This window comes from Neltuma alba, unplaced genomic scaffold (assembly GCF_004799145.2).
Source record: "Neltuma alba isolate B1F8T4 unplaced genomic scaffold, ASM479914v2 tig00010317_pilon, whole genome shotgun sequence".
In the NCBI taxonomy this organism is placed as follows: Eukaryota; Viridiplantae; Streptophyta; class Magnoliopsida; order Fabales; family Fabaceae; genus Neltuma; species Neltuma alba.
This window is the reverse complement of record NW_021635230.1, coordinates 434-13,553: the sequence shown is the minus strand read 5'-3', so window position 1 is coordinate 13,553 and position 13,120 is coordinate 434. Positions and strand designations below refer to the sequence as shown.

At 35.0% G+C, this 13,120-nt stretch overlaps 1 protein-coding gene across 1 annotated transcript; it reads left to right on the top strand.

The window, feature by feature from the left end:
* Positions 1-12,013: 12,013 nt before the first annotated feature.
* Positions 12,014-12,846, top strand: LOC114755673 (uncharacterized; the record flags this gene model as incomplete). The annotated part of the gene is made up of 2 exons (XM_028944541.1): positions 12,014-12,251; positions 12,674-12,846. Coding segments are annotated over exons 1-2 (411 nt in total), but the record flags the coding sequence as incomplete, so codon positions are not given.
* Between the last annotated feature and the right edge of the window lie 274 nt (positions 12,847-13,120).

Below are 13,120 nucleotides of genomic sequence, written 5' to 3'. Positions count from 1 at the left end.
TTTGTACATCCAAAGGTGGGAAGTAATTTTATAAATTAGGATAATATGTCACATAATTTATCCCTATTTTTCCTTGAATTTTTGAGTCCTCTATATATTTTAAATAATGGAAATTGGCTAATTTTCCTTAATTAACCAAAAATTCCAATAATTACAAATAATTCCCTAATAAATTATTTTTAATCCTATATTCATCTTCTAAGCCTCAAACATTATTTTGTACCCTCCTTTCTATTTTTTATGATTTTCTGGGAATTTTTAGGAATTTCGGACATTATTTCCAATACTGCCCTTTCTTGACTAATCTTTTCAAAAATGACCGTTATGTCCCTATCGTGATTTTTCCTCATAGCCTGGATCCTCTACCAGTCTACTATACTATTTGGCCTTAGTCAGTCTCAAATCATTCATCAATTAGGATAAAACCATCAGGGTGTGACATTTCTCCCCCCTAAAAATAAATTTCGTCCTCGAAATTTTAACACATACCTTACGTGAAGAGCTCTGGATACTTGCTCCTCATCTCGTCCTCCTTTTCCCATGTGGCCTCTTCTTGATTTAGATCTTTCCAAATCACTTTGACCAAAGGAATTCCCTTGTTCCTCAGCTGCTTGACTTTCCGGTCCACTATGCGTTCTGGTCTTACTTCAAATGTCAGATTGTTCTTTAGCTCAATCTAATCATATTCTAGCACATGTTCTAGATCCGGATTGTACTTCTTTAACTGGGAAACATGGAAGACATTGTGCAACTGACTTAAATTCAGGGGTAAGGCCAGTCGATAGGCTACATATCCTACCTTTGAGAGTATTTGGAATGGTCCCACATATTTAGGTGTCAGCTTTCTCGCCTTAATGGATCGTCCTACTCCAATAGTTGGAGATACCTTCAGGAATACATGGTCCCCAACCTCAAACTCTAACGGCTTTCTTCTACTGTCAGCGTAACTCTTCTGTCTGCTTTAAGCTGTGAGTAACCTCTGTTTGATCTGTTTAATCTATTCAGAGGTACGATCCACTATATCTGGACCCAAATTTTTCTCTCTCCGAGTTCTGTCCAACAAAGCGGGGATCTACATTTTCTTCCGTATAATCCCTCGTATGGTGCCATCTGGATACTGGAATGGTAATTGTTGTTGTACGCGAATTCTTCCAAAGGCAGATATTCATCCCAGCTCCCTTTGAAATCCAAAACGCACGCCCTCAGCATATCTTCTAGTGTCTGTATCGTTCGTTCTGTTTGTCTGTCCGTTTGCAGATGGTAAGCTGTACTGAAACTCAGTACCGTGCCCATGGCTTCTTGCACTGCTTTCCAAAATCTCGACATAAATCTTGGATCCCTATCTGACACAATGTATTCTGGAACCCCATGTAAACTTACGATCTCTTTAATGTATAACCTCGCTAACTTCTCTGGCGAATATTTAACTTTAATAGCCAGGAAATGGGCCGACTTCGTCAGTCTGTCAACTATGACCCATATTGCATCGTATCTTGACGACGTACGAGGTAGTCCTACTATAAAGTCCATAGAGATACTTTCCCACTTCCATTCAGGAATACTAAGGGGTTGTAAAAATCCGGACGGCTTCTGGTGTTCCGTCTTCACTTTCTGGCATGTAAGGCACTTTGTCACATACTCAGTGACATCTCGTTTCATACCAGGCCACCAAAACAATGACTTGAGGTCTTGATACATCTTGGTCATTCCTGGATGAATCATATATTTGCTTTTATGTGCCTCATCTAGAATACGCTTTTTGAGATCATCTACAGGAGGAACATACGATCTCTCTCTGAATTCTATTACTCCCTCTGTTGAGATCTCAAAATCTTTTGTCTCGTTGCTCAAGACTTTAGCTCAAAGGGTCTTTGCTAAAGGATCTCCTCTTTGAGCTTCTTTGATTTGTTTTATCATATCAACAGTTGTTCTTTGCACTAATGGCTCATTAGCCACATCATCTGTTGTTAACTGCATATGATAAATAGGACCCCAATCTCTTATATCTTCTAACAGATCACCCTCTTTGATCATGAGGGTGGCTACCTGCACTACTTTTCTGCTCAAGGTATCGGCCACTACATTGGCCTTTCCCGGATGATACTTGATCTGATAGTCATAATCTTTCAACAACTCCATCCATCTCCTTTGTCTCATGTTAAGTTTTTTCTGGTCTTATAGGTACTTGAGACTCTTGTGATCACAGAACAATTCTATAGTTGCCCCATACAAATAATGCCTCCATATTTTCAAGGCATACACTATCGCTGCAAGCTCCAGGTCATGAGTGGGGTAATTTTCTTCGTGAGGTTTTAATTGGCGCGAGGAGTAGGCAACAACTCTTCCCTGCTGCATCAGTACACATCCCAATCCCTGTTTGCTAGCATCTGTGTACACTACATATGGCAGTGTCAGATCGGGGATAACTAGTACTGGGGTAGAGGTTAGCCTTCGCTTCAGCTCTTGAAAACTTGCCTCACATTTCTCGTCCCACAAGAACTGCTGGTTCTTCTTGATTAGCTTTGTCAGCGCTTGGGCAATTCTAGAGAAGTCCTAGATAAATCTCCTATAGTAACCTGCCAGCCCTAAGAAACTTCGTATCTCTGTCATTGTCTTAGGCTGCTCCCAGTTCAGTACTGATTCAACTTTACTGGGATCTACGGCCACACCTTCATGGTTAATCACATGGCCTAGGAATTTAACTTCCTTTAACCAAAACTCACATTTACTGAGCTTGGCGTAGAGTTGTCTCTCTTTCAGTGTACTCAGTACAATTCTCAAGTGCTACTCATGCTCTTCTTGAGTTTTGGAGTACACTAGTATGTCATCAATAAAAACTACTACAAATAGATCTAAGTATGGTCTAAAAATCCGGTTCATGTAGTCCATGAAAACAGCAGGTGCATTCGTCAATCCAAACGGCATCACTAGGAACTCATAGTGTCTGTATCGGGTCCTAAATGCAGTCTTCAAAACATCTCCTGTCTTTATCCGCAGCTAATGATATCCCGATCATAGATCGATCTTGGAAAATACCGTTGCTCCTGTGAGTTGGTCTAACAGATCATCAATTCGCGGCAGAGGGTATTTATTCTTTATTGTCACCTTGTTTAGCTCTCGATAGTCAATGCATAGCCTTAGGCTACCGTCTTTTTTTTTCACAAAGAGTACTGGAGCACCCTAGGGAGATACACTTGGTCTCATAAAACCCTTCTCCAACAGCTCCTCAATTTGTCTCTTTAGCTCGACCATTTCGTTGGGAGCCATTCGATATGGAGCTTTGGATATTGGTTTTGTCCCTGGTACAAGGTCAATCGTGAACTCCACTTCTCGCTCTAGCAGAAGTCCACTGATCTCTGTTGGAAATACCTCCGGGAAGTCTTTCACTATCGGTATTTCTTCGATTCTTTCTTCTACCTCTGCTCGAATCGAGAAAAATACAAAATATCCTTGACATTCGTGCCGTAAGCATCTACTCGCTTCGGCTTCAGTAATGAAATTTAAACTTACTTCTTTTCTAGGGATTTCTTCCTTAGAGGGTAATACTAATGTTTTCTTACCACAATCTAGAAGTATGTTATTGGCAGACAACCAATTCAAACCAATTATCACCTCAATATCATGAAAAGGCATGCATATCAAGTCAATAGTAGTGCAGCAATGCTTATAACAGCCCACACAATTCAGGCATGCTTTAGAAGTCACAACTTTAGGACTAGTGGGAGTAGAAACAACAATATCATATGGCAAGGTATCAACAGTTAAACCCAATCGCCCAACACAGTCATGCGATATAAAGGAATGGCTAGCACCTGAGTCAAACATGGCATACACAAGGCAATCATTAACAATGATCATACCTTGGATCATGTCAGGTGACTTACGGGCCTCTTCCTGTGTAAGGACAAACACTCTGCCTTGGGTCTGCTGTCTCGTCCCTTCTGCCCCTTGTGGGCATTCCTTCGAAAAGTGTCCTGGTCTCCCACATCTATAACACACATTCTGGCCAAATAAACATGGCCTATTGCCATGATTCTTGCCACACTTCTCACATTCCTTGGCCCTTCGTGTGATATCAAACCCTTCAGGTCGTCTGCTCCCTTTTCTCATCTTTCTGCCAAAGCCAGGCCTCTTCCTTTTCTTATTAACATAAGAGGTTCCTTCTTGATTCGGCCTCGATGGGGGTCTCTCAGTTCTCAAAGCTACTGGCATCATTCCTCGATGATTTTGACTTGATTCAGTAATACGGCAAACTTCTACTGCCTTGTTAAAACTCTCTATCTGTTGAGGCGCCACGACCTCCCTTAATGTCGGCTTTAATCCTCTGACCAGCTTCTCCGTATTCCACTGTTCATCATTAAGACATTTTAGATAAGCAGAATAACGGGACAGCTGAATGTGCTTTGCTAGGTAGTCATCAAAGGTTTCATTATTCCCCTACTGCAACACTAGGAATTCAGCTTCCATTTTATCTTGCGCTGATCAGGGAAAGTACTTCTGGTAGAATCTTTCTTTGAACACCTCCCATGTTATTGGGGTGTTGTTGGCTTGTAGTACCAACTCAGTGTTGTTCCACCACTAATCCACTTCCTTCTCTAGCTTATAAATTGCCATCTGAGCTTTAATCTCATATGAACATCCCATTACCCGAAAGATCTTCTCCAGTCGGGTAATCCAATCTTCAGCTATTTGTGGTTCTAATGAACCCTTGAACTCTGATGGATTATGCTTGCAAAATTTCGTAATCCACTGCTGAATATCTCCTTGGTTCTCAGCCATTCCTGCTTGCTCTTCAGGTACTTGCCGTTGGACTTGTGGAATTGCTTCAGCTTGCACTTGCTCAGGTTGTCGTAACTGAGCAATCGCTGCTGCTATCGCTGCTACTATAACAGTGTCTCTCTCTTCTTGCTGCCATAATTGTGCCTCTTGTAATTGCTGTACGACTCGTTGTTGTTCATCCAGCCTATTCATTACTTGCTGGATAGGATCTCTATGTGGTTCCTCAGGAGTGTTTCTTGTTCCTCTCCGTGTTCTCACCATTTTGTTTGTTCTTTAGTTAACTATGGGAGAATAAAGCATTGTTTATTTAAAGAATTATATTTAAACATTTCTTGTAACTGCTACCATTTTGTTTATTTAGCTACCACATTTCTCAAGCATTGTTTTATCAAAACAATTCAACTTGAATTGTGTTATTATTCATTTTTACTTTGCTAATATCATAATGTTTTAACATCTTGAAATGTTCCTATGCGAGCTATTAATATATATTTGGAAAAAAAAAATTTTGTTCCTTGATGGAATTTGAAGAAAATATTTGAGATTTTATGAACTTTCATGATGGGATTTTTTATTATGAAATAGTCTTTTTACAAGTCTTTAGTGACAGGGAAAAGCTTTCTTTACTAATGGTAAATGGGCCCTATCCATGCTTAAAAATGATTTTTGTGAGAACTAAATATAGAATGCAAGTTGCTACTATTAGCCCTTGGCGCATCATGATCAATATTATATTGTTTTATGGCTTCAACTATGCTTGATATTCATAGCTTCAGCTGCACTTGATATTCGTAGCTTTTGCTGCTCTTGTTACATGGCTTTGGCTATGCTTGTATTGTTGTGCCATGGTTAAGTTTGAGCTCACTTCATATTTATGGGCATCGTTCCCACACTTGTATTCGTGAATTTAATTAGCCACGCTTGTTGATCACTTGCCCTCATGGACTATTTTTTCATGCTTGTTATTTGTTCTGTCAAAGTCCTCAACTAAAAAAGAGTTTTTTCACACTATTTTGTTATTTGATTTCATAAATAAGTCATTTAACTTGTTGATTAATTTTGCATATCAAAAGTTCTTTATTTATATTATATTCTTTTACATTTTAATGGTTTTCGAAGAGATTGAAATCAACCATAAATCATTCCTTGTTTAGAGAATCATATCTACATAATTTATTCTTTCAGCATTTGTTTTGTCTTATTTTTTTATTTATTAATGGGATGTTATTCAATTGTAAATTACTTTGGCCTCAGACCGCTGACCCTGCACCTCGAACTAAATAGTGAATACTCTTATTGCTGATCAAAACTTCTAGATATATTTGGAGCAACTCGTAATTAATGTAAAACAAAATTTACATTTATGTTATATTTATTAGAATAAGGTGCTTAAATATTCCTAAAGTATCCACGAAGGAGCATCCAACATCTGAGAGTTTTTTTGGCTCTTATATGCTCTATAAGTTTATTTTCATAGCAAAAATACCCTAGCCATTATCTACCGTTAAGTTTGACCATTAAATTATGTGATCTGATCGGTGTCTTTAATGGTGGATAATAGATCAGGTAGAAATGTTATGAGATAAAACTTTTAGAGCATATATGAACCAGAAAAAACTTCCAGGTATTATTTTTTCATTCATAGATACTTTTAGAGTACTTAAGTATCTTTTTTTTTTATGCTCCACGTATTCTATAGGCAAAATTCCTGTCTTTATTTATTTTTTGATATATGAAATTAATAAATATATGAGTTGTTTTAAGATTTAAAGAATGTGAGTTTTCTCAAATTTTATGCTGACCTCAATTATATAGGCGTGACAAAACCAAGTTGCTAACGAGTCCAATCAACGGTTCAATAAGACGGATTATCTGATCTAGTCTGGTTCTTTAATTATTGATTCAAACAATAGTTTAAAACTTTATTTTACTATTATTTACGATTTGAATTATGAATTTTCTGAAACTATTGTTTTATTTTACTATCATTTATCCAACCATCTGTGCCGACTGCCAGAACCTTTTTTTTTTTTTTGGTATGGAGTAATGTGGTAGAAGAACAACATTAAAAATCCCAACTTTATCCCCTTGGGCTGATTTGGGATTTATTAATTTAGTGGACTGAAATGAGATTTGACTATTTCAAAAGGATTTAAAAGTGATTATCCTTTAGAGATTTATTACGATGAATGCTAAGTTAGTACATAACATTTATTCTAAAATAAATTTTAATTAAAAAAAATATAATTTTAGAATTATTTTAGAATATTCTTTAACTATGTAAATGGCTTAACTTGAACTAAAATATACACTTCTAAAATGAGAATATTTGTGTAATTAAGACAAAATAATAGGGTAACTTGCAGAGTCCAAGTCCAACTTACATTATAAATTCCAGAGACTGAAGTAAGACAGTAGATAGGTAATGTGGACTTATATTTGTGTGTGTCCATACACACACACACACCGTCTGTTTATTTGAAGAATGGGAGGAGGACAAAGTCCGAAGGGGAGAGGGGGAGAGAGGGAGAGAGGAAAATTCAGACTGTTGTCATCTTCCATGAACATTCCGAAAATTCACAAAGTCCAGTTAATCCTAATCCCTTTTTCTAAGTAGTGGAGCGCTTATAGATTCGTCTTTCATTCTATCCTTTTTCCTTTCGATCCAAAGCTGTTATATTTTCTCCAAGTCTTTAATTACTATACGTTCACTTTCCTCCTCTTCTCTAAATAAAAAAATATGTTGCTACATTGCTTGGAGAATTACTTGAAATTGCCTTCATCACTACCAAAATAACTAAATAAAATGTGGCGGTTAGGTTGTTACATCCTTCATAATTTGTTGGCGGAAATTTTCAAATTTTCACGTCGAAGTAGTTTAAAACCGCTGCTAATTGAATCTTGGGAATCACATGCGTCACCAACCCTTTGTAATTATTTTCACACATCATATAGGCTTAATAACGCCTATGAGTAGCAGTTTTTGTAACGGCTACAAATTCTCTTTCCATGGTAAATTTGTAGTGATTCTCAAAATCGTGAAAATAACGATCATAAAATGCTGTGTGTGCGCGTGTTCCCCCCCCCCCCTTATAGTGCGTGTTCTTTTGCTGTCACATTGAGGCTCTAATAATTGATCTGGACTAGTATATTTATTTTCTCTACTTGTTGTGTGTTAAGGTTTTTTCTTATCTAAAACCAGCTATTACTTGAGGGTCTTAGGTTTTATACTTTTAAGTCAATCAACGTTTTGGTTTGAAGCGATGAACTGGCACTTCGCATGCTTGGAACTTTTAGATATTAACTTCCATCGCGACAATCTTCAAACTAAAAGCGCTAAAAGTCGTGTTTTTCTTTAACCGATTCCAATTATATTTTGTTTCTTTTGACATATATGGAGGTATCCAACACGTAAAATGGATAATCTAATCGACAATTCTGTTAATTTATTATCATCTCTGATCTTTAATATAAAAACTCATTTAACTTTTATTTCAGTCTTAAATATAAGATATCAATCCACTCTATCTCATACATTTATCTTTTTTTTTTTAAGATAGTACTTGTAATAATGGTAGTTCTAGCCAATATACTTTATTGATAAGAATATTTTAGAAAAGACAATACCTATTTATTACAAATAATTAACTAAACTAATTTTCTTAATATATTCAAATTAGTCAACTAGTTTTTATATTAAGAACTAAAGGTAGTATTTATTTTGGTTCAATACTATTAAATTAACATATTTCAACGGTTCAAATTTTAATTTTTTATAAACTATTTATAAAAAATTTTAAAAATATTTAGTATATTTGCAAACTATTAGAATTAAATTTTAATATAGTTTGTAATTTATTATTTATTTATTTTTACAAATTAATATTTTAATAATAGTTTTCAAATGGTTTAAATCTCAACCGTTGAAATATTAATCCAAAGGTTAGAAAAAAGAAGAGGAGGGAAGAAGAGGAGGAGGGAAGAGGAGAGGTTTCGAACCATATTTATATATATATATATATATATATATTTAAGGATAATACTTACATTAAGTTATTTATATCTATTATATCAAATTCTCTAATAATACATAACCATGTATCTTATTTTTAAAATATTAGCATTTAAATATGAAACAAAAAGGACACTTGCTCATGTGCAATTGAAGATCTTGACATAATGGATATAAGTAACTTGACTTGAGTTTTTATGTATTTGAAATTTTGATTTATATTTTTTAAATAATTACAACTTTTAATTTCCCTTTCATATAATTTGTATAGAGAGAGAGAATTTGAGGAAAATTGGCATATATTTATTACGGAAGATCATAAAAGTTACAATTATGTTGATGAAATATTGCAGAAAAATAAAAGAAGAAGAAGAAGAAGGCCTGAAAGATTAAATTGATTATCATACCTTCATTGCAAGAAAAAAATAAAAATAAGAATGTCATAAATATTGATGGGGGATATGTCATAACTTCATAAGCTTTTAATATTCAATCCTAGTGTTCGTAACTTTCAAATGGATGGTTTTCTTATATTATTGGCTAAAGTATACATTTGGTTCTTTAACTTTATACAAGGTTTCAATTTAGTCCCATAACTTTAAAAAGTATACTTTTAGTCCTTTAACCCTAAATTTTTTTAAAAATGATGACATTAAGATCTGAAATGTTGATAAAATATTTTCAAATACTAACATATTAAGTTTAATTTTCAAAACATCCATGATTATTACAAAAAATCATCATTGAAGCCTAGATTTTAAGGTAAAGGACCAAATGTATGCTTTTTAAAGTTAACGGATCAAATTGAAACCTTGTACAAAGTTAAAGGACCAAATGTATACTTTAGCCTATATTCTTTGTTATAACTTCCGATAGTTTCATGTTGTAACATATATGGATTATTCCTCTATTAATGAAATGATAACTCTTAGGGGGTTGAAAACATATAAGTAGAGGCTTCACTACAAAAAAAAATGACTTCCAGCAATGACTTGTAGCGGAACACAAATTGCCATTATTGAAAGTGTGATTTTCAGTGGCGGCTCCTAATGTTGTTGCTAAAAAGGACTTTTAGTGACAACAGTTATTGTTACCACAGAAAGAAGCTTTTAGCGGTGACTCAACATGTTGCCACTAAAAAGTCTATTTCAATATTTTATTACGATGATATATATTTGATTTTACCACAATTATCACCAAATATATTCTAATTTAATGGCAAAAAGAAGGGATGTAGAAGGAGGGGCCTAGGAATTCGAACCATAGAAGGGCCATATTTATGGTGATAATATCTAGTTAGTGACATGGTGCGTCGAGATGTGGACATGGGGTATAGGTGAGGGGGTGGATGATGTGGCAACGGTCGATGGCTAGTTTGGTGATAATGTGGCGGTGGGCGATAGCGACTCTATTTGTCTCCATTGATAAGTTTCAATGACAGTCGCTACGTACAACAACGACGTGGCTTGCTGTCTTTCAACAGCAACTTTTTGACTTTCAGCAACAACTTTTGTCACCACTAAAAGTCAATTTTTTTAGTGCTTTATGCAGAGTGGATGTAGTGTTTGTTTGGTTAAGTAGTGGAAGTTCAAATAAGCCCGTTTGAACTCAAATAAGTGATTATAGAGTCCTTTTATCCTGTTTGTTAACTTTTTTAAAACCCTGATAAAACGTGATTGTAGTTCCAATCACATGTTTGAGCATAAGCTGCATGAAAATTTATATGAATGCTTATCTTTACACTTGTCTCATACTTCAATTATGTTGTCTTATTTTCCTTCAATATTTATATAACAAAGACGAAATAATAGCATCCGCATGTCTTATTAATGCCTTCTAATTATATTTTAACTACTAATCAATATGAATGCAAAAAATATACTAATGAATTTGAATGCATTTGGTGGGAAAAAAATGAAGGCAAACAAGTCGTATAACCTTCGCCTCTAGAAAAAAATTTAAAAATAAATAAATAAGATGACATTTTATTATAGGGAGCTATAATTGGCGCAAGTGATTATTTGTCCTGCAAAATTTATTATTTCTTTCATAATAAATGGTCTTTTAGTATAGTTTGTTCATGTCTTAAAATGTTTAAGCTCCATGACAGTTTAATGATTGGAACATTTTTATAATTTTTCTGAGGGCTAAGATATTTTTAATATTTTCAAATTAATTTCTCAAACAATGTGTGTCGACCATAGAGACGGATAGAGAGTTACGGTCATTTATGTCAATTTAAGCAGTTTATTAATAAAATAATAAAATGTTTAAAAAATTCTGAGAGAGAAGATACTTAAATACTTTTGAATTAGTCAAAATCTAAATTAGTTCCTCACAATCACAAAATGCCAAATACCTTCCAAAAATCTTTGTATGAATATAATCCTTACAAAATGAAACAAACTTTAAGAACTTTTTTTTTGGGGGGACCCTAACCTTCCATTAGCTTTTCCAGGAAAAGAAAAAAAAATGAAAGGAAAGAAATAATAGTATTATGAAAGGCAAGTCTTAAATAAAAAGAGAAACCTTAGCAAAATTCAAAATTTGAGTGAAAATTTATCCACTAAAGAAGTATTTTATTCTAAAAGGGATTACACCTTTTGGTAAATATCAGACTGTTGACGCCAAAATTAAAGCTCGCGGGTCTTCGTCAAAGTCTATCCATATTCACTTCTGAGACTTAGATTGATTGCGATGGATGTGAGCTGTGAGGTCAATCAACCAATCCAAAGCTCGTCTTCGTCAACCTCTGTATTTATCCATTTGTACTAATTTTGAAAGTTCAATAATGTACATACAGCATCAAAGCATCATCCAGAATTCGGAACTATCCAATCCCATTCCAAAATTTCTGTAAACATTATCGTCAAAATAAGGATCTTAATTAATAATATTTCACATTATCAAGCCAAAAACGTCTTCATCATCCTCTCTCCTTGTCCATGCTCAATCGATTTCCACATATATATGTGAATTTAATTGCTTGATTAGGATGTACAACGTGACCTATAGAGACCTCGCTTGTAGACTACAAATGAAATCTTATAATTAAGACCGGAGGTAGTATAATGTGATCGTTCTAAATTACATTTTAACTTCCATTATATATTCATATTCTGTATCTTCAAGCTTCCCAAGAAATCATATACATATAGTTGCATTCCAATCCTTGTAAACAGAATCGTGTCAAAATAAGGTGATCATATGAGAGAGAAGTCAATGGAGCTGAAGTTACTGATCTTGTTCCTTCTTTTAGTTGCAGCCATGGAAGCTGCAATATCAGAAGCTAAATCCCTTAAAGGCTGCCTCAAGAAATGTGGGGAAGTAGAGATTCCATATCCATTTGGTGTGGGGGACAACTGCTCCTTGGAGAAGCCATTTAATCTCACCTGTGACACTTCTACATCCACATTATTCTACGGAAAAAACCCAGTTTCAAGCATATCTGTCCAACATGGTTATGGACGTTTTGTTTGAAGTCTCCAAGATTTGTGGTAATCAATCAGAAGAAAAACATCCTCTTCTGACGCTGGCCATTATTTCACCATTTCCACCTCGGAGAACATGTTCGTAAGTGTTGGTTGTAACATTCTAGGTAGGATTGTAGTCATCATGAAGGCCAATCTACTAATTTTGGAGGCTGCTTAGCAATCTGTGATCAACTGCCAAAAAATAATAATACTTGTGCTGGGACTGGGTGTTGCCATGGGGAAATTCCTCCTCAAGGAAAGCCTTCAACATATGATTTTCAGGCAACTCGCGCCTTCTCCAATTATAAGGTATCAAATGGAAATAATTGTAGCTATGCCTTTGTAGCTAAAAATGGTTGGTTCAGTTTCTCCCTCATCATTTACTGAACTTTCCTTTGAGTGACCCCAGTTGTGCTAGATGGGACTGTTTCAAATGTTAGCTGCCAAAATGGTTCCAGTCCATACTGTGCCTGCAAAAACAACACATACCATGTGGACTATTACTCCAACGCTGGTCATCGGTACAAATGCAAATGCAAACCTGGTTTGAGGGAAATCCATACTATTTGGATGGATGTCAAGGTAATTATAGTCTGCTTACCAAAAATTTTTTGATTTTTTCCTTTTACTGCATATGGGTTTTAGTCTCCTTACCTTCTCTAGCAATAGAGATTTGGGTGTCAAGGTAATAATTCAACAGTCAGCGCCTAGTTGTATCCCTATAAAATTAGTGAGGGAATAACCATCCATCGCTATGTTTTAGCATTGCAATATTTAGTAATAATAAAATTTATCCTGATTTCAATTAGCAAGGGATTTGTGCCACACACCTTTTTCAAGTATAGTGATTTATTAC